The sequence below is a fragment of the Chanos chanos genome, chromosome 9 (assembly GCF_902362185.1).
Source record: "Chanos chanos chromosome 9, fChaCha1.1, whole genome shotgun sequence".
Lineage (NCBI taxonomy): Eukaryota > Metazoa > Chordata > Actinopteri > Gonorynchiformes > Chanidae > Chanos > Chanos chanos.
This window is the reverse complement of record NC_044503.1, coordinates 8,915,876-8,942,245: the sequence shown is the minus strand read 5'-3', so window position 1 is coordinate 8,942,245 and position 26,370 is coordinate 8,915,876. Positions and strand designations below refer to the sequence as shown.

General features: G+C 40.9%; 2 protein-coding genes across 2 annotated transcripts in view; one reads left to right on the top strand and one right to left on the bottom strand.

The window, feature by feature from the left end:
• glis1b (GLIS family zinc finger 1b) overlaps window positions 1-20,033 on the top strand; it is a 39,558-nt gene extending 19,525 nt beyond the window's left edge. The window contains exons 4-11 of the mRNA XM_030784381.1: window positions 3,886-4,047; window positions 5,771-5,881; window positions 7,734-7,821; window positions 7,873-7,902; window positions 10,484-10,646; window positions 18,280-18,407; window positions 19,303-19,461; window positions 19,900-20,033. Of these exons, the coding sequence (XP_030640241.1) occupies window positions 3,886-4,047; window positions 5,771-5,881; window positions 7,734-7,821; window positions 7,873-7,902; window positions 10,484-10,646; window positions 18,280-18,407; window positions 19,303-19,461; window positions 19,900-20,033 (975 nt within the window). The remainder of the gene's footprint in view (window positions 1-3,885; window positions 4,048-5,770; window positions 5,882-7,733; window positions 7,822-7,872; window positions 7,903-10,483; window positions 10,647-18,279; window positions 18,408-19,302; window positions 19,462-19,899) is intronic.
• A 2,762-nt stretch (window positions 20,034-22,795) lies between these two features.
• Window positions 22,796-25,969, bottom strand: elovl8b (ELOVL fatty acid elongase 8b). Its single transcript, XM_030783952.1, has 8 exons — window positions 25,920-25,969; window positions 25,310-25,375; window positions 24,796-24,983; window positions 24,496-24,576; window positions 24,161-24,217; window positions 23,942-24,056; window positions 23,609-23,736; window positions 22,796-23,244 (listed from the first exon to the last, which is right to left on the bottom strand). Exons 2-8 carry the CDS (start codon window positions 25,365-25,367, stop codon window positions 23,077-23,079), a joined length of 795 nt encoding a protein of 264 aa, XP_030639812.1. The 5' UTR covers window positions 25,368-25,375; window positions 25,920-25,969; the 3' UTR covers window positions 22,796-23,076.
• Between the last annotated feature and the right edge of the window lie 401 nt (window positions 25,970-26,370).

Below are 26,370 nucleotides of genomic sequence, written 5' to 3'. Positions count from 1 at the left end.
TTGCTTCTCTCACCGCTCGCTAAAGTGTCGGACGGTTTTCTTTACAGGTCGCCATACTCCCGGCACTACAGTAAACCCCCGCAACACCTCACGTTCACCGAACACGAACCAGAATCAGCGTTTTCACTGCTTGATATGGGAAGTGGATTGTAACTGCAAGAAAAAAAAAATCATTTTTTGTGAGCGCTCTAGAAATTTGAGGGCTGCGTTGTATTACAGCAAAGGCATGCAGCTTACAAGAAGCCATGGTGCTCATTAAGCCCTGTGTTCCTTTAAGCAAACTAATTATGAGTAATAATGTATTTACAGCTTATTACCAGCCCAACATTCTAATGCTGTTGTTAGACTCGGAGGTCCTTGGGGACTAGCCTATTGACGGCGAGAGCAGGTTTCGGGGGGGATATTACAGTATAATGGGACGTGTGAAGTTTCAAAGGACCCCTCACACGACACAGTTGCAGTGCATGACCTCTGACTTTTCAGAAAAAGAGAGAAAGTCTCAGTGTGGCTCCCCACAAAAAGCACATTGAGGTGAGGCTCCCCGTGACAGGACCCTGGCTGTTAAGGGCCGGGAGTAGTAGTTCTACGCAAGAATGGGAGCTTATGAGGCCGGTGTTTTCTCCTTTTACCCTGCTCTCCCCTTTTTCACCAGGCTTTCCATCAGGGCTCTGTCTGACATGTCAGCAACCAATATGAGCGGGACTTTTCCGAGAGCCGCCAGATAATGGCCGGCTTGTTCCTGACGATCGGCGGGCAACGCGGGGTATTAATGAGCTGTGCTGTCTTCTAGTTGCCAGAAGGCTGGGGCTTCTCCGCGCCAGTCATAGCTCATTTCCCATAAAAGCATCAGGCCGCAACGCGTTCCTCCGGCCCAAGTCTGTGCCCACACCGCCGTCCGTAAGCTGTCGGGGCGTGATCGGCTCCATGCCCCAATAGACGCGTCACGCCAGACTGTCACCCCAAATGTTTACCGACTACATGAGGCCCCTTCTGAAATCAGACAGTGTCCGCCCATGTACGCTCATGTGGTTATCACTCAGTTTACCTTCAAGCAGGCTTTCACGGGGAAAGCAAAACATGTTTAAGGCAATTAATGTGATTAGAGAAACTAAACTGTTTTCATAAATAATATCAAAGTGCTAAAGTAGAGTGAGAAGCTGTCCTGTGTGGTTGCTGAGTTTCTGCCCAAGGCTTTGCTCCCTAAACTTGTCTCTTACTCCACCCTTCTGTGCTCATCAGTGTTTAGGAAAGGAAACGCTAAATTGTTTGGTAAATTTTGAATGCACACAGATCCACCTAATGCCCTGAAATGCCTGGTGAAGGTCTTATAGCCACCACCCAGTCTTCATATGTCTGGGTTAATATTCAGATATCTATCAGGAAGTGAATGTCTGTGTGTCGAATTGCTGAGTTTCCTTTAACGGCAGTTAATTTAACCACGTGACTCCATGAAGCAGCTGATTTTTAAACGTTAATCTAAACTTAACCCAAATTACTATGTGTTCACATTAATCAAGCTTCATAAGCTTCCCTAAATTGAAGCTCATACTCTGACCAAGGGTAAAATATCCCATTAGGTTTGGGTTTGCTGAATCTGAACACTGAACATCCTGTCCCATTGGGTGCGGGCTGTTGTGCTAATAGAAGGCTGTACATGATTAGGGAGCTTTTCTCTGTGGACTCATAAATTAAATTACGCCTGAAATTGGTATTGCATACATGAAAGCAATAAAAGACTGATTATTTCCCTTAAATATAAATACACACATTTGGCACATCTATAATCTCCCCGTTTGTTTTGAAAACTCACGTTTTCAGGCCGTATTTTAGAAGTCAACATGGAGTGTGCCTATCCGAAGTAGCAATTGAGTATGGATGGCCTCATTTTGCAGACTTTATTACGGTCTGTGTTGTAGGTTCTGTACATTTGGATTTTTCTGACTCTGCAATAATATAACCCCAGTACTCAGTGTGGGGTCTGACACTTTTAGATGTTTTTGAAGTCGTCCAGACGAGACCTGACCAAGCAGATTTCTGCCTTTGTGTTGTTGTTGGAGGGTGGGCTGCTCATCAATGCTCATGGCATATTTTGCCTCCAGGATTTTTTTTCCACATAGTTTATGTTTGTTCTCATCTAACAAATCTACTATTGTGTGTGTGTGTGTGTGTGTGTGTGTATGTGTCTGTGTGTGTGTGTGTCTGTGTGTTTGTGTGGTGAGACAGAGGGAGAGAGAAAGAGAGAGAGAGAACTGTTACTATTGAGAACATTGTCCAAAAACCTGTTGATAAAGAACTGTGTTGGTACTTACTCTCTCAGCAAGCTTTCACCAAACCTGAGTAAGTGCCTAATATTCTTCCCAAGAGCTTTCTCAAGAGTATAAACACACACACACACACACACACACACACACACACATAGAGGTCACTTGAGCTTGCTGCACCATGACAGTCTAAGGTTTCGCTCATATTAAATGGATCAGCGTCAAAAGAAAGCCCTTCAACTGAATGGAGGAGACCAGAGACAAACATTAAGCCCAAATGTGACTGAAGACACATTAGAAGAATGGTGGCTCTTTCTCCTTTAGCGTAACTGGAGCTGTGGCCAAGCAGAGCCCTCCGGTAGAGGTCAGGAAACAATAGAGATGAGTGTCGTAATGTCAGGTTTCAGTCCACTCTGCAACAGAGAGACACCCCTCAGAGGCTCCCACCCACTCTTCAGTTCCCGTGCCTCACTCTGCTGATTGGTCCATTTAGGCACTGGGAGGCGGAGTTAGGAGATAGGGTAACAGGTAAGTAATTGTACAGGAAGGTCTTCATGTGTAGTGCACTGTGGCTGAAGGATCTAATTGTCGTTGCCCATGGCGACCTCACGGAGCACATGTATTGATGTCAGGGTTCTGTGGCTGCTTACATAGTCTTTATACACTACATGAGGATACACTGTTGCATTGAACTCAATTTAAGAAATGTCAGTGGCATTACGTTATTGTCCCAACTTGAATTGGATGCATCTAGCACACTGGTAAAATGAAGTAGTCACTGAATTAAAATGACCTGCTTTCACTGTTTTGCCCGAGTGAAAGGATATGCCGGTGCTAGCATGAATAATGACTGAACTAACAAATCTGGGGTGTTCATTAACAAAAGTGGTAAGGGCTCAAAGAGCCCTTTTAAATGCTGTTTATCAAGCCTTGTACATTATTTACAAACACACACATATGCTACGCACTCTCACACACACACACACACACACAACCATGTAGACACAAAAACACATAGGCATACCATACACACTCACCAGTACAGGTGCTTTACATTACACGTGCACACACAAACACGCAATGCAGCAGTCACTTCAGCCTGTGGCTCATCTTGCAAGGTCTTGTCACCATGATGAGGTCATTAATATTTCATCATTCTACCATAAATAACCATCTACTCTCTCTCCTTCAGGAGTATCCACAATGCTATACAACGCTAACTCTTATGGAAGCAAAATGAGAATGATTTGTCTATGTAATATTAATTCCAAGATTTCTCATGTGTGTGTACAAGTATGTGTGTGCGTGCGCGTGCATGCGCGTGCGCGTGTGTGCTGCGTGTGCGTGTGCATGTGTATGTGCTATGTGTGTGTGTGTGCATGTGTGTGTGTGTGTGCGTGCGTGCATACATGCATGTGTGTGTGTGTGTGTGTAGTTAGTCATCTCAAATTTGTGAAATGCTAAACAGAAGATATCTGAAGTGTGTCACTGTCATAGCCTGTGGGGCAGTGTGCTCTAAGTCAGGCACACCATATGGACATAATGCTTTTCTTTTTTCTCTCTCTCTCTCTCGCTCTCTCTCTTTCTCTCTCTTTGTTCCTTTCTCTTCGTCTTTTCTCTATAGTTTGAAGGCTGTAATAAGGCATTTTCGCGCCTGGAGAACCTGAAGATTCACCTGCGCAGCCACACAGGAGAGAAGCCGTACCTGTGCCAGCACCCTGGCTGCCAGAAAGCTTTCAGCAACTCCAGTGATCGAGCCAAGCACCAGCGTACACACCTGGACACTGTAAGCACGTGTGTGTGTGTGTCTCTGTAGGCTACAGTTAGACAAATGTTATGATTAAATACTCCCTATTGAAATCTCGCCATTCTCAGCTTCTTGCTCGTATCAACTAATGGGTTTTTCTTCCTTGTCAAAAAAAAAAAAAAACCCCAAAAAAAACACTTTTAGGCTTGTGTACCAGTTAAAAATGTGTGCGCAAGTAATTGGATTGGTACATACCGAACATACATTCAAACTGGCATTATGAAGACCTGAGAAAAACCCAAGTCTTGGTTCTGATGAAGACCATGACGACACAGGTCATTGAAAGCTCAGGTCTTTCAGTGAAGGTAAAGGCCCACAGGGACGTGCTGTAGAGCGGTGGAGTGCGTCTGAGAGACAAGGATCGGCTGTGTCTCTCTGCTGGTTCTAAAGTTACGGCAAAGAGAAAGGAATCTAATTTAAACCATTACAGATTCGTGCTACAGTCAGAGTCCACGCAGAGGCGCCCTGCTTTATCACAGTCAACTGTCACTGCCTGACTGCCTTACTATTGCCCCGACACAGCCAATTAGCTCCCGCGCTCCGGTTACCCATCACCAAACATTAAGGTTCCCGTGCCGCTCCTCTGCCAAATGTCTGCCAAGGCCGAAAGAAATCGTTTGACCATAATGATATTTATTCTTGAGAGTTTTAAACTTTCTTCTTTCCTTTCTTCGCTTCCTTTCGCCTTCTCCCCTCCCTGTCGTTGGCGCGTTTAACGGCAAAGATTGTACGGCCTTGCTCGGGAAAACAAATAGAGCGCAGAAACGAGTTACCCCGCGAGCCCCCTTGCACAAACAGTGGTATTTGGAGAACAGGCATAGGTAGGAACTAATAAAGCAGGCCCTATCCACTTTCATTTTAATGACTCAGTCTGATTTAGAACAAAAAAAAAATACATGGGGGGGGAAAAAAAAATCACAACGCGCACATTCGGACCTGATTTACAAATGAGAAAAAAAGTCAGATCCTTAATTCATTTCAGTTGGGTTTAGCCGCCGAGAGGCAGAGAATGACAATGATACAAATCAGACACGATTCACGTCAACATAGTTTAGTAACAACAGATTAAAGATATCTTTGGGATGTTGCTCGCTAATGTGTTTTGATGACAAATGTCCATCACTCATAAAATAAAAAGCAATCCTCTCTCTCACAGACAGTAAAGTATTGCAGTCAGAGCCTTGTTATCTTATATATCAAGAAGACTGATCTATGATATACATTATATATATATATATATATTTATTTATTGAGAGATTAACAGAAATCTGTCCTTTTCTTTTCTCAACCTGCTCTGTGAATTCTCAGCTGAAAGGTACTGTCTTTCATTTTTTCCCCCCTACTGTTTTCATTTCACTCGCTTTCTCTAGCTCTCAAAATAAACCAAATAAAAACAAGAAAACTTAGATGTATTTTTTGTGCGTGTGTGTGTGTTGGAAACCTTTTTTTTTGTTTGTATCCAACGTTTTCTGAAGAAAGTAGACTGTTTGACGTCATACGTCTCATACGATGATGCTGGAGAAAGCTTTCTAAAGAGCCCCTGTAATCTTGTTTCATAATTAATTCTGACACGATACACGGTAAAAAAAAACAAAAAAAAACTGAGCAACAACAACAACTGAAATATGGTCTTAGCGGTATTTTGGGAAACAAAATGTAATCAAGATTCTCATATACGTAAACTATGCGAATGTTGTTTTAGAAACCATACGCCTGTCAGATCCCTGGATGCACCAAACGCTACACAGACCCCAGCTCCCTCCGCAAGCACGTCAAGATCCACTCCGCCAAAGAGCAACAGGTGCGTAGGAAGGTAAGCTTCCGAGCCAAAAAAAAAAAAAAAAGAGTTTTTATGGATGAAATCAAGTTTTCGCTTTTTTTTTGAGGGCTACTGTATATCCAGAGCTCGAGAGTAACACCAACGTCTTAGTCAGCTGCACGCTTTGAAAAAGAACAATAACCAGTAGGTGTTCTTCATGATCAGTTGCATTTTATTCACTGCTTTGCACAATTGGTTTTATTTAAATTGTCTTTGAAAATCATTTCCCTAACAATAGATCAGATTTGACCACATTTCAACATGTACATGGTCAAAAGCACATTCCTCATTAAAGCTGGTAAATATGAGCAAGAAAGGACTCATTGTTGTTCGGAGCTACATGGCGGCAGAATGATCTGTTCCTTTCACTTCTCGTTGTAGTGTAAACGGAAACACATGTGAGCGTGTACCATTGTTAATAAGCTGCAGTGCACAATACTCTTGTGACCAGATGTTGTGGACAAATGTCAAACAAAGCTTCTCTCTCCATCTTGCTTGCAGGGATTCCAATAGCGTCATGTTGTGAAAAGCTGAAACACAATCAGATTTTATGAATGGTTACAAGCCGTTTGTGTTAAATCTTTTCCAAGAGCAACGAGTACAATGAACAATGTGCTTTTACCTTTATTGTTGCTCCAAAATGAATGTCTCACAAACATTATAAGTATGAAGTATTTGTGTTAGTTATGAGTCACTCTGCGGTGTTTATTTCAAAATTCAAAACTCTCATCATTGTTTTTCTTTTTAAGATATCGCATCTGACCGATTTTTTTTATCTAGGCCGCGACGAACTAAAAGAAAATATCCTTTTTTTTTTTTTTCGAAGGTGCACGTCATGTTTTTTTCGCCGCGTGATTTTTTTTACAGGCAGGGATCCAGATTCTGTCCCGACACCTTAGAACAATTTAACCGACATGTATGCATCAAACCAACTCTTATATCACTCTAAAGTGCCAACTTTCGAAATCAATCTATATTCAACCGCCCCCCCCCCCCCCCCCCCCCCCAAAAAACAAAAAAAAAAGCACCTAACTCTTTTCAAACTCTTTACAAATGTTACTCAGAACACGGCACTGAGGGTGTACGGTGCACTGTGGGCTGGAGCTGTCATGTTAATCTTGAAGAATGCTCATGAGCGGATCGGCCCACGCCGCCTCCACATCCACGTTTGTCAAAGCGTTGGCGGCCTGCAAACAGGAGAAATGAGCTGGGTTTCCCCTTCCTCATTTCCTGATGGTTCCAATCAGAGAGGGAGCCTGTGGTGAGGAATCAGTCTCCTCAAGTCCATCATTTCCGTTATACAGAGAGCCGCGGAGAGAATGTCGCTCTAGACTGATGGCTTTCTTTATGAAAGGCTTTTGGTTGGGCCCCATCCAGTTTATACACACGCGCCTCTGCTGTCCGCTCTCGTTTCTCTGGCATTACATCAGCTTGAACTGGAACAAATGTCACTGTCCTCAGACACCACGCAAGGGCCACGGCATGATGTTAAATGGCACTCGTGGGGGAGAGCTTATTTTTAGGTCTTATTTCTCGATGCAAATTCCAGCCTAGTCATGCACTAAACCTCCAAACAGGGAATATCTTGTTTTTCATGTCACATTGAGTCATTACACAGAAAAAGAAAGTGATTCTCTAGGTATCTACTCTCTGTGTGGAGGCATCAACTTTTATAAGCGCAGTAAAATACTGTCGCTGCGGACAGTTTCCATTTTTTTCTTTTACGTGTTGTTATTGGTGTACGTGTTTTGGTGGTTTTTTGCCGACCCGCTGTGTATGTTTTAAGTTATTTATTTTAGTGGCCTAATTCTCTCGGGCGTGTTTTTTTTTTTTTTTTGATTGACAGCTGAGAGCCTGCCCTCACCTCGAGCCGGATACCCTGAGTGAGTGTTTATCAGTTCAGCACCTGCATGGCTCCGCCCCCTCCCAACATCTTCACTGCCCCACTCCCTCTCAGCACACTCTTAGTGGGAAAGATGGGCGGTCCCCTGCGTTGGGTCAGGACATCTTTACAGGTACAAACACTGTCTCACTTTACTGGACCTCAGATACTCACATTCTCATCCACCCGAGTAACTGGCCTACCAATGTATATTTAATCACAGCTAAACTTTCACATTTGACATGGCAGTGTGGAACATGCCACACTCCTCCAATATTGCTTTTCAGGGGTGAAACAGAGCTTATAAAGCTTTTTATTTCGACGACGAGCTGAATGGGGAACATTTTTGTTTTGTTTTGGTTTATTTTTTTGGCCTGGTGATGCTCTGGTGAAGTGAAGATTTAAGTTTAAAGGTGAAGTTTTTGCTTCACTTCAGAGTGCTCTAAAGGAGCAGATGTAGGCTAGTATATACTTACTCTACACTGACCATTTATGAGATCCAAAACCAATATACTGTGATTTAACTGCACAAATGGACATGACAGAATAAAAGAGATTTTAACATTATGAAGACCATATGTTATTATAATATTGCAAACATCTGTTATGTGGAGTCTGTGTTACATTTCCATTTTCCCATGTTACTCCCTGCCTCATTCCAACAATGGCAAATTATAACCAGCTAAAGTTATTCACCTTAAAATCCCCAAACCTGTCATAAAACTCAGTGACTTATCAGGATTTGAACCAAGTTGTTCCTAAATTCAGTGACCTTTTAATTTAATTTTTTTAAAAAATGTAATAATCATCCCTGTTTTGCACTTAGACACTGCTGTGTTTCGAAGAAAATAGGGAAAATACTAGCTCTCTCTCAAGGATAGCAATGTGAATTCAGCAGAAAAACCACTTAGCGCTGCAAGAGTTTAAATTGTCTTTATTCGTCTTTGCCAGGGAGAAATTGATTTCTAAATTCTTGGCTCGCTCTCTTCCTCCCCCCCTTTGTTCTAAGAGAATACTCACTGCTTCATTGTGCAAATGTCTTTAGCCTGAAGGACCTGTTGTGTTCTTGTTTGGTTGAAGAGTTTGTGGTCAAAGCACGCCAAGATGCTTGCATGTAATGGCGTTTGTGAGGACTCTGCCTCCTTCTGAGCTAAGGGTAGTCTTTGTTCTGTCGCCAGCAGAGGGAGAAAACCAACGAAGAGAAACAGGTTTCACTCAATTTACCGTTCGTGTGTGTGTGTAAAAGACTCACTGGTTCTTCTGTTAAATGCATCACAGTGTATTTGTGTATTTCTGTGACTGTGTTTTCTACAGTTTGCTGTTTCTTATACACAATGATAATTAATAGGTTAAATCAGAGATTTCGGTTTCATATGAAATAGCCTGATGAATGTTGAGAGACGAAAACAAAATTCAAAAATAAACTAAAATGACCTTGGCTAAAAGGGTGATGGTTAGTACCTTTGACATTGTTCAACAAAACTGTAAACTAGCCTGAATTTCATGAAATTTTCATGTCAGACCACCAGGGTTAGGATGAATACTATACTGGAATACAGCTTATTTTGTAAGTCAGCAATAAAAAACCTTTCACTGGGACCTTATGGCAAGGATTCAGATTCTGTTGAATGACAACACAAGGCAGGTTAAGGACACTGTAGTGTGACCCTGCCTCCTAGTGTCTCTCTAAAATATCACCTCATCCCCGTGTTGGACCCCCAACCATCCAAAACGGGGGAATTCAGCTGAAGCAATGGCAGTCATTAATGGTAGAATGTTTCCCGGTCTAGTAGCAGATGTTGAGGGTAAAGGGGAAACCATTTAAGCGGTTTGATTGATGATTTCGGCATAATGAATCAAGCTTGTAACCATTTCAGAAAGCTGTCAGATAGGCCCTGCTTTCACTTGACTGCAGCTGGAGAAACTGGAAAAACCAGGAGTGCCTCAGCAGCTAAGTGCATCGGACAGTCAATGCACTGCTGTCCCAAAGGACTCTGGGAAAGAAATCACTGGGCAAATTCGGACGAGCAGATTTACAGAGGGAGTATCGGGGATGGAAGCTTTGAGTCTCTCAGGCAACATGAGAAGCTCGAAAAGAAAAGTTCGTTTTTTTGTTGTTTTTTTTTACTGTGCACTCGACCGTCATTTTGATTTGGCACAAGCTTCTATAGCAGTATAATCTATGGCAAAGGGAACATTTGGATCACGGTAGAATCAGCGTAATACACTGTTATACACATTATATCCACTGGACGGATCACCATTTACACCTCAAGGTTTAGTTTAGTTTGGCCAAAGTCTGTCCCTACCGCCATCTGCAGATAAAACAGATATCAAACTATTTGCTGGTCTTTGGCATCCATTTTTATCATCTGTCAGTAAATTCTAGTGTTGGATTTCTTCTACAGTAGATATCTACTCGGTGTCTCAGAATTCAACTACAAACAATACAAGATCCACCTAGCTAAACAGAGCCATTGGCTACGGCAGGATAAATGATGCACTAAGAATTATAAACAGCACAAACAGACCATTTTTTCTAAAAGCCCTGATTGGATCTACGTTGTCAAAACAAATGCCTGTTGCCTTGAAGAGGGGATTGAGGGAAAGGGGGGGGGGGGCGGAGGTTAATTTGGTCAACGTGTGTCGGAGGGCCCGAGGAACGCTTGGATTTATTTGGCACATTTTGTGCATTAGCTTTGTTTGTCTTTCAGGCCTGTACACTGGCTCCAGCACAGCCCATAATGGAGCCTCAGTAGAGATCCTCTCCCCTGGCCCAGACCTGCCCCCCAGGCAGCCTCCTCGCCTGGACACAGACATCGGCAGCCCCCACCATCTGTCCCCTCTGTCCACCATGGAGAACACCCAGCGGGAGGGGTGAGTACAGTCGCTGCGCCCTTTGTCACTCCCACGTACATGTGCACTTGATGAGATCAATATGGATGATATCATGAAAAACCCTGTTAACAGCGGAGAGAGCGAAACCTACATGGACACGGTCACGGTTATCTTAGTAGGACAGCGCTCACGGTCACGGTTGTCACAAAGGGAAAATGCATTGTGTCCCTTTTTTTTTTTTTTTTGAGATTTTTCTGATGTTTGGAGTTTTTTTGGGGGGGGGCGGGGGGGGGGGGCATCCCAAGAGAGCAGGGTATGGAAGTCGTCGAAAGGCCTTGATTTTAAATCCTCTAAAGCTACGCGGTCCGACCGTCCGGCCCGAGTCCCGTTCTGTTGATCGGTATGGAAACGTGATATGCGTATATCTAACTTCCACACAGAGCCAAGAGAGTTCATTAGACCGATGAGACGGAGGTGTGAACGGGCCTGTATGAGGTCAGGCTCATCTAGCCCAGCTCCACGTTAAAGTGATGAGTCCAGCTGTCTGCCAGGACTGCGCGAGTGTGTTCGTGCTGGTGTGCGCGTGTGTGTTCGTGCTGGTGTGCGCGTGTGTGTGTGCGTGCGTGTGTGTGCGTGTGCGTGTGTGTGTGCGTGCGTGCGTGTGCGTGTGTGTGTGTGCGTGTGTGCGTGTGTGTGTGCGTGCGTGTGTGTGCGCGTGCGTGTGTGTGCGTGTGCGTGTGCGCGTGTGTGTGTGTGTGTGCGTGCTCAGGTTGATTTGAGAGGGCAGAAGATATGGGGCTCACTCTGACTCATGTGTTTGGCTCAGCAGCTGTCATTTCCCCACAAGATCAGCGAAGTTTAAAGTTAACCCTTCCCCCAGCCGATCCCGAGGCCTGATTTTATCTTGCGTTGTTCGCCTGATACGCTGTTGATTTAAGGTGCCTGCTTTTTTACGTCTTTTTCTACGGTGTTTGTGGTTTATCAAGTGCTCTAAAAATGAATTCTTGTTCATACTTCTCATATAAGCTAAACTGATGAAGGACCCAGTATTTTCATAACATGTTGAGCACCACCTAACAATTTGTGCTTGGCCCATGAGGTTGTCTCCATTATAATGCAGTTTTGTGGCTCACTCCCTTTAACACATACGCTATACTGCATTCTCTACCCTGTACCACATAATATATTTCTGTGTTGATTGTATGTAGTTTATTTTAATGCAGCCCATCCGGGTTACACTAATACAATTAGAAAGCCAAGGTATCTGTACAGTGCTGCTGTATGAGTATGTAGCTGCTACTGGCATAACATTTGTTGTGAACTTTGTAGTATATCTGAATATGGAACTCTTTTCTGTCCTTCTTTACCCTTTAACTCTGCCCTGCGTTCTGTAATTGAGAGCATAACACAATGGGGTTCAGTCTGTCCCTAGCTGCTCAGTGGATGAGGAATGTTTCCTATTAAAAGCTCAGTGATTTCCCTTTAGACCTTGCTGAGCCTAGCTGCAAATCCAACGTGTCATCGCGAGGTACTGTGTGTACAGTACAAAACAAAATGCTGAGAATCGGGAAGGAAAAGAAAGTGTTTAGAGTTAACAGCTGTGAAAGAGGATTTTCTGTTCTGTTTCGTGTCGTACTGCAATCGTTCAGTGTAATAAAAACCTACAGCAATATATCTGTAGAACAATCAGAATGTATCATATTGGAGGATTTCCTTCTGATTTTCGTGAGATTGATCAACAAGGTAATTACTTTTATTGGATGTAATATGTTACATCTGTCCTGTCCAAGGACGTTGTGCATCTGCCTTTTCTCTCGCTAATTTGTGAAGGTTACACATTATTGTAATTCCATTTACTAGGGATAGATTTGTTCCTGTGCTGATTGGAAAAAATTGTGCCCATTGAAATGTGGTCCCACTTTAAATACACTCTACTCATTTCAAAGAATTTCACAATGGTTATGGGCTATTACACAATCATGGCTCCATTCAACGTTGTGTGTGTGTGTGTATGTGTGTGTGTGTGTGTGTGTGTAAAGGGGACTCAGAGGTAGAATTTGAAGAGAATTAAGACTGAAATATCAGGGCAATATATATGATTGCATGTGATTTATGGATAAGTCATGGTGGATAGGTCAGCTTCCAGCATAAACAGTGCAACAGCCATGAAATCTACTAAAACTGTAGCAAGTTGTCATGTTGAGAAGTTTGTTTTTTTTTTTTTAATTTCTGGAAGGTGATCTGTTTTTCCAGCATAAAGCGGGCAGAACTGCTCCGGATAGTTAACAAGTGGTTTTAGAGCTTTACCAGCAATTACTGCTACCCAGAGTTGAATGAGAAGTGAACGAACAGAACTGAAGGATACTCGTGTAACGTTAATACTATGGCATCCAAGGACACAATGACATATTGGAGCTGAGAGAGGGCGCTGCTTTTCACTGAACCTGAGGACTGAGGTATATATATATATATATATATATATATATATATATATATATATATATATATATATATATATATATATATATATATCACTGGCATGAACATAATGTGATATGAGAATATTTTCCATTTAAGGGCAGAAACTGAAGCCGGTTATGTTTTTTTTTTTTTTTTTTATGAAACGAGCGTTTCTGAGCCATGAAATTCAATAACTTTCTCCTCGTTTTCCAAACAGTTTTGTTCATATCTGTCTGTCTCGTTGCCCACCCAAACTTTTCCATCCAGGTACCTCTGGGCAGAAACCTGATGACAGAACTGCATTAAGAAAACAGCAGCACTTTTTTCTGTCTTAAAAACAAAAAAATCTTGTAAAAAAATTGAAAGAAGTAATTCTTGGTATAAATAAACAAACAAATAAACAAACAAACAAACAAATAAATGAATAAAGCAAAAAAAAAGAAAAAGAAAAAAGTGTACATTCAGAAACATACAGTTTGTTGTATGTGTCAGTGTGAAAGAGACCTCTGCCAGGACCTACAACAAGCCAGGTATGAAATGTCTACTTACATTTGCCTGAAGATGGAGCATTTGATTTACATGTTTGAAGCCTTGAGTATACAATCCCGTGCCAAAGTCAATATCAGTGCTGCACTTGTTTTTCCCAAATGGTTTAGCAGGACATTAAACATTTTGACAAAATTATCTAACTAACTTGACTCTGCTGCTGCAGGCTCTGACCTCATCGCTAAATGTGTTTACTCTGGCTCAAATGAGCCATTTAGACTCATTTTACTTTGTAAATACAAGTGTCATTTTCTGAAGGTAGTATTAAAATATGCCAATTAAAATATGTACGTTGTGCCGGCTGTCGACTATATGGTCTAGGGTTAAAGACACACTGTGACTCTCAGAGAAATGATGCTGTAGTCTTGGGCTGAAAGGACATCTGGCTAACTGGTAGCATAAGCAGGTTTTCAGTCATCAATGTGTCTGTGTCTATTGACTGTATGACTGCGAGTCAGGGTTTTTTTTTTTTTTTCAGTGCCATGATGTTGCCTAAAAATAAATGGGGAAAAAAAACAGGCCAGTTCAGTTCACATGATGTTAGATTTGTTTCTGAGACTCACAAGTTGCCTTTTTTTTTTGTTAAACACCTTGGAATATTATATTTTCTTCTTCAGAACTTCAAAATGCTCAAGAGACTTGTCCTTTCTTTCAGATCATGTCCTGCCTTTTTTTTTTTCTTTGAGGATAATATATTTTCCATCATATTACGTTTGTATTTACGCGCGTCCATTTCGATTTACGGAAAACTGCGGCTGTAAAGCCTATGGTCCAATATGATTATGCGAATCTTTTTTTAAGGTAAGCTTATTACAAAAAGATGTAGCTCAAAATCCAGAATTGCTACTGTGAACATATCCCCATATTTCCTGAAAATGTTCCCAGGCTAGCTAGAAGACGTAAAAGCCGCCGCGGTTTCTGATCTCTCGTGCTGCTCCGGCCGTGTTTAGACACTGGCTTTAGGGTTAGCCGAGCCAAGCCTGATCTCTCATGAGCGGCTTTACCTCGCTAACCAGAACCAGAGACATTCCCAGCGTCCCGCGCCAAGCAGAACCTGCCATCCATCAGAGGGGTTTAGTATTGTGCCTCAGACAGGGTTCGCTGAAACACCGTCCCCCGGCGGAGCGAAGCAGACAGGTGAGGGAAGACGAACGAGGAGCAGAGCGCTCGTCCTCATGAATCTTCATCGGGGGAAGAAAAAAAAAAAACCCCAGCTTTCTCTGTTTCCACATATATATCGTCAAAGGATTGCGTCATTTTACCTTTCACCAACTGCCCATGTCAAGAAGGGCCCAGAATATCCGTGACCCTGATAGGAGGATTGAATCGAAACTTGACACTACAAAACAAAATTAAACAAAAGAGGTTGCGCTAGCATCCTGAACTCTCTCAACTGTGCATTTTATTATTTTATTACAGTAATAATTCACTTTTCAACACAATAGAACATTATACTGTGAGGCATTTTGTCTCAGTTCTCTCCTTGTCCTTTTGTTTAAAAATCACTGTTGCTTTGTGTACTGTTGGCTCTGCCTAAGGTTCCCACAAATAGCCACGTTATAAAGACAAGAAGTTTCTGATGAGAGTCTGTGAGTCTTTGTCATATATGTTGTCTAAGATGAACACTGACTTAACATCAGTTTTGTTGCGTGGACTGTGTCCTCTGAATCATATTCATAAGAGTCACATTCACTCAGTCCAGTCCACTTAGTCATGATAAGTGACTAGTGTTAATTGAGCTATATCCACTCAGGGACGTTCACTCATCCACCCACATAGTATTATAGGATGAATCATGTCTACTCAGCCTTAAACATTAAACAATTTTCACTAAGCCAGCCGCCCCTTCGTTTACGGGCCAATTCCCCTTCACCAGTTATCAAACCAACAGAAAATCATGACTTGATGAGAGATATCAGTACACCTTGAGACCAAATTCGCGTTCCTCCGCTCTGTGCCGTTTATCAAGCCCTTAGACACACGCCGCTGCCCAACAGCTTTAAGTCTGTCTGCCAAGTTCCTCTCGTTGAAATGTTTCTAAACATCTCCACTCGATCTGTCCAGGTTTGGATGTCTGTCCATCTAATCTGAGTCTCCTAAAGGAGCCTTAGGGTCAGGCTTCGTATTTCTCTCACACAGCAGTACATTGGTGTGGTTGGAAAAAGCCTGTAAAGCAGGAGGATGATCATGGAAGGTAAATACCAAGGGAGAGATTTATACAGCATATGAAAGATTCCCCTCATTCCTTGGGCCTGAGCAAGAGGCAGCTGGCAATGATTATCTTATGATTCACTTTAGCTGCACATAGAGGCTGCTTGTAAAAATATGAACAGTATAACTGTTTCCTGAGTTTGTGCTGACAGCAGCTCCCAAGGGAAAGCTGCTCTCTGCTGAAACACATGGCCGCGCGCTCGGGGCCGCTGCCAGCGGCGGGATTAACCACACTCGCTGGGAACATGAGCCAGCGTTAACGCACAGCGTTCTGACTGCAACGCTCGCGCAACGTTTCGGCAAGCCTTGTAAAATGTTACCGCGAACGTCTTTTGAGGCTTTCACCCTGTTAGGTGGAGAGACACATGACTCATGGGGCTACGTGAGTATAGAGACTTGTGAGAGAGCTGGAGATGGGTTACTCTTGACGATGAGAAAAAATTGAAACGTTTCTGGGTAACCCACCCCCCCCCTAAAAAAAAGAAAACCGTTCATGGACTGATGTCATAAGCGTGGTAATGTCCTCATCTTTCCACGAACATGCCTTAAGTTTGATATGTTCCTCCTCCAAACCATCAGAAACACACAAGTCTAGGATACACCCCAACATTCAACATTAAACTCAGTTTAAACTGAGTGAGTTATTGACATAGTGCAAACTGCTTGCACAGGTCTCTGTGAACTTCTATGTAAAAAAAAAAAAAAAACAATTATGTTTTGGGAGCAAGACTAATAAAACACTTTAAGTATTTATGAGCAAGCTTACGACTGACCGGTTCATTTTTTTCATGCAGATTTTTAGAATTTTCATAATTTCATAATCTTATCTAAATCATGTTGTCTGTTGCTGCGCACAGTCTATCAGAGTTCTAGGAGGGGGTGAGATGCATGTGCTATGCTATTCAAAGCAATTTAATTGTCTATAATTGAAAACATTTATTTGGGGAGCTGGTCTCAATTTACATAGTTTCACTCTTATCTTTGTAATCACTTAATGTAAATGCCTCATAAAAGCTATTTTATTAACTGTTTGCACAGTGTTTTTGCTGCTCTATTATTTACCTATGGATTATAGATAAGATTAGAATAGCAGCAAATAAATGCTATGTAAGCTCTTGAGATATGTGTACTTAAGTCAGTCTAAAGGCATTAGAGCTCTGTAATTTCAGATGTCACTCTGAATTCTGGTTGAAAAAAAAAAAGTCTCTTAAGAAACAGAGGAAGAAAAAAAAAAGAAAAATGTGCATTAAAGTAACATAGTGCAACTGAGTGAAAACAAATTGTAAGCTATTGAATTATGTGTACTCAAGTCGGTATAAAGACACTGGAGCTCTGTAATTTTAGCTGTCACTCTGAATTCAAGTGGAAACATGTCTGTTTTAAGTGAAAGCAAAATTGGTGATGAAAGTAACTGAGAATTACAATCTGAGTGAATACTAACTGTTCTCTATTCCAAAAAATTTTTTTTTTTTTTGGCATAATCTGTGAGCTTTTATTAGGATGTGATGTTTTATGTGACAGGGCCCTAACCTTCAGACAGATGCTAACGAAGCACATATCAATCCAATTATATTTTGTATGTGGTTGTTGTTTTGTTTTTTGTTTTTTTTTTATTCTCTGGATTCTCCTTCTTTCAGTTAAGGAAAAGCTCTTCTTCACTTTCCATTTCAAACTGTTTGTCTTTCAACAATATTCAAGCATTTAGCAGTGTTCTCATGACTTGAAATACCATCTGTTTGTTATAAATCTGTTTTAAAAGGCAGTTCATTGCATTTGTTTTTGTTTTCCCTCTGCTCTGAAATGTGGCGTGTTTAATGCAAAGTGTGACTCTTTGATGTGTGGGAAGAAGGACGAAGGCTAGGAGCAAGTAGGAATACTTCACAGGGCTATATGGTTGGCACCACAGTGCATCTTAATGGAAAGACTTACTTTCGCATATTTGGAAAACTTACCCCCTGACAGCTGCATCCAATGTGACTAACAAAGGCTTGTTTACACAATCACAATTCAAAAGCATGACTGAGCTAGCCTAGCATTTCGGAGGCTCTCGTACTGTACTCCGTGTCAGAGGCATGTTATGTAAGTGAGCCATCTGGAAACAAGAGTGGATTTGTATTTGATCAAAACCATCCTCAGAATTTCTTGTCGTGACTTAAAAATGGAACAACAATTTCTCAGCCCCAGATCATATATAAGGATATGAAAGATATTCAAAAGATTATGGAGATATATACATGCACTCTGTATTGCATAGTGAACATAAAAAAAAGTGGAAAAGTTGAGAAATGTTGGGGAAAGGAGAGAGGACAGAAATATTTTTTTCCCTAATCATAGCATCTCTTCCTCCCTCCCCCTCTCCCTCTCCTTCTCCCTCCCTCTCCCCCCCCCCCCCCTTCTCACCCTCTTTCTCTCTAATATACAGGTTGTCTGGGTCTCTTCTCTCACCTGGTATCAGTCCAATGAAGACGGCAGCCTCCCCTCCACCCACACTGGACAAGCAGCATAACTCTACAGCCAATCAGCAACATATCCATGCCCACCATAAATCCTACGCCAATTTCCACAACATACCTGTCAGCGAAGGTCAGGATCGTTCTTGTAATATCAGAAATACTTGCATTTTATGTGCATTATGTGCATTGTTTAATACTTATTTCATTCTATTTTTTTTTCCACGACCGAAAAGTTGCGGATATGTAAAAGTTTCTGCTGAAGTGGAGCAATGGTTAAGCTGATTAGAACGTCGGGGGGGGGGGGGGATTAAAATCAAATAGCCAGCCACTTCTTTGGTTCTTTGCTTATAAGTTATTGTTGTGCATTTTCACCATTCCAGGTTCCATCGTTCATATTATATTCATATTCTGACCAATAGCAAACACTACTGAGACACATCAGATTTATACAGTAGTTTGTCAGGGTGCAGCAGCAGTAGTATAAGAATACAATAAAGTATGGGCAGGAGAGTGAGATTTTGAAGACAATATGCTTCGTAAACTATCCACCTATTTTCTCCTGTCAACACAGAATAACACTCTTAACTCCGATAACTGATCTTAAAGTACCTTGCTATGTGTCGTGCTGTCCCCCCCCCCCCCCCAACGAATTTTGCAGTACCTCTGCAGAGAGCTTCACATGTGTATCCCTAAAAATTTAAGATTTTCAAACATCTTTTACAGAAAGTTTTAAGTTCACGCCGTAAAAGCCGCAAATGCATTTAGCAATAGTTTATTTTATGGATTTCCACTCAAAAGCATTTATGTCCCACGGTGCATTAGGTCAATGTTGAGGCATGTTAAATGGCACATAAAAAAAAAAGAAAAAAAAAGAAAAAAAATTAGCGTTGGGTACTTTTTATGTGAATACTTTTGAAACAGGACCGTTACTTTTATACAGCGAGGACCTTAATGCCCTCATTTCCTTTCTTTTCCTCTCCTTCCTCCCATTTTTTGCTCTTTTTTTTTTTTTTTTATATTTGCAGATTACCGGGGCAACTTCCAGAGCTGCTTTCATTTTGGAGATAATTACAGAATGGAGCAGTCGTTCAGCAGTGTTCATCTACCTGGTGACTCACATAGTTTTACTCAACACCAACACAATGGTTTTCACATGAGCAGCTCCACAAGCACCTCCTCCGCAGGTAAAACATTCCCGGCCTGACAACTGAACTTTAAAAAAAAAACAAAAAAAAAAAAAAACAGTGTCTTTTTATTGTTTCCTTTCCCTTGTAAACTAAAATGCTGTTGAGTCATTCATCTGCATACAGATTTTATGATGTGCATACCCCGGAGCCTGTGAAACCATAACACACAAAATATTTAATGTATCATTGAAGTACTGTTTTAAAAGTTTAAATGGTAGTTCAACCTTTAAAATACTATTTACCAGAAAAGATTATGGAAAGTGTAGTTAATAGTTCCCTTCCATCTCTTCATAACAGTGATGAATAGTAGTCTTTATATAATGGATAATGGTGAGGCACTAGATTAATGTTTTGTTCATATTTTACTCACAGACTGACATATCGTCTAAATAACGCCATTCGTTTTTCAACCCTACATGTGTTTTCTTCACGCAGGCTTCAATTTGGTACCAGATATCCCAGGTTCTGGGTGCCAGTTCTCCCCGGGCGCAGAGGAAAGCATTTTCTTTCAGGTGGGCAGCTTTGACCGCAACCTGAGCCAAATGTCCTCCATCTACACAGAGACGTAAACGCTGCTGATGGACTGCGTGGTCAAAGGCAAACCCCACGTGCACACGCTTCTCCTCCTCCTCCTCCTCCTCCTCCTCAAGAGTTTTTACTCTCTCTCTCTCTCTATAGTTCTCATTCCTCTTTTTCAATGGCCCAACAAAACGATGGGATCCTTTATTCGGAGTTTACATCTACAGCTCAGCCTCCAGCAGACTCGCTGTGTAGCAATGCCATCATCTGTTCAAACCTCCTCCGTCGGCCGGCCTGGTCACTGCACTCTCCGATTCATTCTCATATTCACATTCTTTGCTGTTTTTAGAAATCCTTTTTTTAACTGCTATGTACTGTTGGCTGAAGTGTATAAAGACATATTTAGTGTTGCTGGGTTTTGTCAGTTAAGATGTGTTTGCTTTGCTTTGCTTCGTTTTTTTTTTGTTTTTTTTCCCCTGTCCAAATGAATTGGTCACCATGTTTTATTGCAGGCTGGAGGTCATAATATTCATCCACCTCTTAACTCATGTATATAATGTACAGTTTGTTTAAAAATTAATTATAATATGTTGTTGTCTCAAGTTAAAATAAAGAAATGGCTCTTAAATATTACAAACAGTTTCTTGTGATATTCTCACAGTTAAGAATACGTGGCTGATAACAGCTTGCAGACAGCTAAGGGAACTCAACTGTGATGAACTTAGTTACTTGGGACTAACTTTAACTAGCCAGATTGTTTCATCCTAATTTATATATTGCTGACACATAATACAACATCATCTGTTATCTGAACCAAAAGCCTCAGTTAGCGTGGACAGATGCTGCCCTCTAGTGGAGGAGATGAGTATGATGAGTATGATTTTATTCCCTATGATTCCATTTCATGCAGAGAATAAATATTTTAATATTCCTTCATAAAGTGAATGAATTTATATTTAAAGGTGAAGGGGAGGATATATAGTAATAACTTAAACAAATTCATGTGAACACTTGGGAAAATGGGCCTCCATTTAAATGTCTTACACGACTTGCAAAATGCTCATGCCACTCAAGGCACAGTTAGGGCATTAGAATGTACGTGACTAGAATGATCCATTTATAAAACAAATGGCTTTTTACCAGTTCTTCTCATCATCTGGTGGTTTATTTATAGCCCATCTTGGCTATAATCTTAAAAGCCAAACTCTAAAAAGTAAACTAGTTCCTTACCAGTAGATATTAATTTGTATGGTCACACTGATCAGTTCTGGATACAGTGTAAACCAGGATAGATGGCAATGTTTTCCACTTCCCTCAGTCCTTAACAGATTCATCTACATCTATTGTGTGTGCACATAAACACACACACACACATATATGTGTGTGTGTGTGTGTGTGTGTGTGTATGTTTATATATATATATATATATATATATGTACACACACATACACACAAATAGGGTAGGTACAAATAGGTACATAGGTTGCATGCCCTTATGCATGCACAGCATACAAAGTTGTGTTCATAGCAGCATGGTCTGAAAGGACATTAAAAGAAGAAACTGCAGAAAAAAACACCGCGATACTACCTACATTCTGAATGTCAACTTAAGTTTCCAGTGAGACTAATTCTTGTTGCCTCCACAAAGTCTTAAGAGTGTGGTTGCTACGGGGGCCAATCCGATAGGAGGAATTAGAACTTCATCGATGAATAAGTACATGGGCAAACCTTCGCAGATTTACATTACGAGGCAAGCATAATATCAACCAAAGAAACAGTTCTTCTCATTCAGGAGAGTTGGTGATGCTGTAGAAATAAAAAAGTGACTTCCATTCTCTATCTCCAGTACCGATGTGTCAGTGCTGAGTTGAAACCCTGTTTTCTCACCCAAATGACAAACCAATACTGACGTCTTTCAAAGTACAACTGTACATCGTTTCTCTCACTAACTCTCTTGTATTAAAAATAAGACGACAGTACTATCTGAAGTTTCCTTCCTCTTTACTGTTTTGCGCTTGTGCCGGTTACCCACGAACTAACAGGTGTAAGATAAATTACGTTATCTTACACCTGTCACCCATTTCACCTCAAGTACGTCTCAGGTAATCCGTTACAATACACCATGTCAGCAATGTTCTGCAGCTTGGAAACACTGATGATGTGTAGCAAACAAGACGCAAAGGAGAGATATATTGTAAACGTAAAAGAAACATACTGCGCATCAAGCTTAAACGGTGCTAAGTGACTTCATCCAATTACGCTCGATGTAAGCGACCATCTTGTACATCCCATGATAGCCTACATTATAAAAATGAACAACCACAGTGAATGGTTGAAACATTTCAGTCAAACTCTCTTAAAAATGTCTTAAAATGCAATTTACTTGTCATGGCAGTCATGTCAAGCACGCAGAACAACAGACAAAGCACAACTACATCGACTCGTCTCGGTAAAACTGAATACGTGCGGCCACTGTCACGCGCTTGTTGTCAAACTCAGAGAAAAATTTGACATTTCGGGTATTATTGAAGTTTTTCCCTTATTTGCTTGCATGCTGACATCTAGTGGGGAATGATGATGCGATATAACACAGAGCGCGGTGATCACTTCTGTAAACATACAAATCAGCGTACTTTAAAACAGAACTTTGAGAGAATGAAAAGGATTATACTTGATATTACAACGAATAAAAACAATTAGTTCAATGTGGGAGGTGATGAGATGGAAAACTGAAAACAACGTTAAGCTTTGTCATAGGACACAACAGAAAAACAACCTCAACAACCTTTTTGGGTAAAACTAATTACTCTAATTTAATGCAAAAAAAAAAAAAAATCACAGAGCAACAAACTTATTACACAGAATTCAAGTACTGGTGAATTGCACTGGAAAGTCTGGTTTTTGCATCTGTCCCCTCACATGGAATGTCTCTAGTTTTCTAAACACAGTACATTTGCCATTCAGAAATGCAAGGGGCAATGAACAAGAGCAAGAACACACAATATCCAAGTGCTGTGCCAGCAGTCGCCCAGTGAACAGACAATGGCTTTATGATATCTTGCATAAGCTCCTACTGTGTGTGCTGAGACTCCACTAAGACTTCTTGCTCTTTTTGGTAACGTAGCTCTGGTAGTAGAAGTTACTGAAGAGTATAATGAGGCTAACACAGTAGGCAAACACTACTGCATTCATGGAGTCTGGGAAGTCGCACTCAGTAAAGAGGTTGTAACCAGTGTGAGTTGTCAGCAGGACAAACTGAAGCTGCAAAAGAGCACAGATTCAGCTAAATTCACTTTCCACATTCTCACATCTCTGAAATATTGGTCAGCTTCCATTGTTTGTCATTTGCCTTAAGCAATAATAAGAGGAGGATCCCGCTGACTAGGAGGTTGATGTGTAAGTTTCAATGTACTGATCAGTTCATTCTTTGTCTGATACAGTAGTAAAACCAAATGTTGTCACATTTCAAATGGTCATACAATAAGCAGAATCTCTCTGAATGAATATTCCTGTTTGTACATCAGTTTAAATGAACTGGGTGAATACTTCAGATCTTATGACTTGCTAAACTTTCCAATCCTTTCGTATCTATCAGAAACCTCATCCCAAATACAATACCACTTACCAGCTGAAGTGAGGTAAGATACCGTTTCCACCACAGGTATTTTTGGACACGAGGCCCTAGTGCAGCTAGTCCATAGTAGGAATACATCACAATGTGTACAAACGTGTTCAGCAGCCCGATGAAAAATGCTGAGGGAACACAAACAAACAAAACTCCACCATCAGACAAACAACACACACGTTACACAGTGATATACCTAAGCAACCTAACAGGCAAACATTGCATATGGTACAAATAACTAAAAAAAATCTATTTGAAACTCTGGCTTTAAGTGTAAATATTAAGACTGCCTTGATACAGAACTAAGACTGTGAGATCTATAGTGTGACTTACACTGGCCACCTGCAACATATTTCACTCCCGCCCACCAGTTGAAGATCATAGTGCCGTGGTGATAGACATGCAGGAAGGTCAACTGGTTATTCTTTTTTCTTAAAATGAAAAAGATCTGAGGGGAAAAGAAAGAAAAAACAGGAGCATGTGGTTACGGTAAAAAAAAAAAAAACGACAATAAGCACAAAAGAGTGAAAATACAGGTTTGTTAAGTCTTACCGTGTCGCTGAGCTCAATGACCTTCGAAAAGAAGAACCACCAACACACGTTTGCCATCTATTATAAAGAAAGAGACAACGTGTGTCAGATAGGAGTGTTTTGGGGACACTCTTAGGAACAAGGCAACACTTAAAGGCACACCCGAAATTGGAACATAATGAACACTGATGCTTTGCTGTTACGGAGGAAAAACTGTTTACAAAAAAAAAAAAAAGAAGCTTTATTCCATATTTGGTTTCACATTTAGTTTGTATATTTGTCTTATTTTTGGACTACTGGCAGAATTTGAATGGAAATGTGAAAAGTGTCAGACAGTCTGTTAAGGATCTAATTACCCTCATTGCCAAAGGGCTGGTGCTGTAGTCGACAGGTTGGCATAGATAACTGTAGTTTGCCAGCCAGGATGTTACCAGGAACTGCAAGACAGTAGCCTACATGTTTAGACTGTTAAAGAAGCAGGTCGGTGCCATGGGTTAAATTACGGGTATATGTAATCTAATTACATCACGATACAATCGACAAAGGATTAAATTACTGTACAGGTAGTTGCGTGGCGGTGTCCCATTAAAGTATCAAACTTTCTCTAATCACAATTACGTGGTTTACAGTAAAAGTAGGATGAAACGGTACAGTACCTCATGAAACATGTAGACAGATAAACAAACCATGGCAAAGTTGTAGACAATGAGTACAATCTTTAGGTCAACTGGTTCCCTGTGTTTCATTAGTTTAGGTCCTATCCAGATAATACCAAGGTAGCACAGAAATATATAGAACACTGGCATGGGAGAATAAACTAGCAGCCATGGGTCTGTTCTCTTATCTGCAAAGAGAAAACAGACACCTTAAATACCTTCAGTGTCAGTAAAATAACACCATATATCTGAAAGTGGTTTGGGTTGACTGATTGTTAAGACACAGACCCTCTGGTTCATATTTCAGGGCCTGTGCATCTATTAGAAGTATGACATAAATACTTAAGTGCTCTTCATCAGAAAATTACAGTTTACAGTACTCGGGTCCTTCACAGCTGGATCTATACGGAATGTGTTACTCTCTTCAAAGTGATTTTACGCACGTATTGGATTCTGCTGGCGGCTTATTAAATGTCATATAAACCGTTTGAACCACTTGAAAGAAGCTCAATACCTCCATTCTCCAGAATCCATCGATGCATGGATTCAAGTTTCTGCCAAGCTGAAGCCATTGCAAGACCTGAATAGTGATAATTTTATCTGATTAAAAGATAACTAAATACCGTTCCTGCAAATACACTCACACGAATTGAGAAAACCTATATTCTTTACAGTAATTAGAGAAAAGTGCAAAAGAATTTGGAACGAATAAAAACACACGGTGCAGTCAGTCTGCCAGTTTATCAAAAGCTTTTACAAATCTGTAATACCAAGACTGAAGATAGCGTCAGGTTACATCATGATTGGCAAACAAAAAGACCACAACCCATCCATGGATTCGACCGGTTAAACTATCCAATCTGACGACAATGTTTGAATGTACATTCACTTCCTTTAAAATTGATTGAGTGAAGACTATGTAGTCTACGGCTATGTCACAGTGTTCTCAGTATTTAACTGCAGCTCTTCGCAAATCGGATGTTGTCTTCTTGAAGAGCTTGTGATTCTGTGAGTGACAAGTAAAACCTTGCAACACTAGAAAGTTGATGTACTTTAAAACAGTATATTAAATAAGTCTGATTAAGAAAAAACGCGTTTATTGTGATTCCTCGTCGACACTTTACCTGAATTGTGCGAAGAGAATGAATCGAGCTACCCCGCAGCCTTCAGTAAGTTTGACCTATTACATTAGACTTTGATCTTTTTTGTATCGTAACTCTGATAAAGAATAGAGTGAGCTAAGGTCACATGCACGTGTAAATTTCCAGAATTATTGTACGACGAAAAATATTGAATTTAAACTAAAGTTGAGAGCCACGCCTATCCAACTTCTTCATAATAAAAGTCTAGACTGGCATCAGCGGAGAGCAAACTACAAAGATGCTTAAACAACCCATGATATTATACATTTCGGTTTGAAAGGTTTGAACTTTTTGCATTGACTCGTAATTTGGCAAGAGAGCTACAAATTATAAAAATCCAAATCTTAATTTTGAAACTTCCAAGTCGATTTTCCCTGTAAAACTAAACAACAATTTAAATTTGGAGCAACATGTTTGCAATTACCATGTTGCT

Bases quoted from the DNA above. Each gene is read 5' to 3' on its own strand.
- elovl8b (XM_030783952.1), bottom strand. From the start codon at position 25,367: ATGGCTTCAGCTTGGCAGAAACTTGAATCCATGCATCGATGGATTCTG. The intron at 24,218-24,495 runs GTAATTAGATCC...TCTTTATAATAG, and splicing joins CCAGCCCTTTGGCAATGAGG to ATGGCAAACGTGTGTTGGTG. The intron at 23,245-23,608 runs GTAAGTGGTATT...GCTCTTTTGCAG, and splicing joins ATCTTACCTCACTTCAGCTG to CTTCAGTTTGTCCTGCTGAC.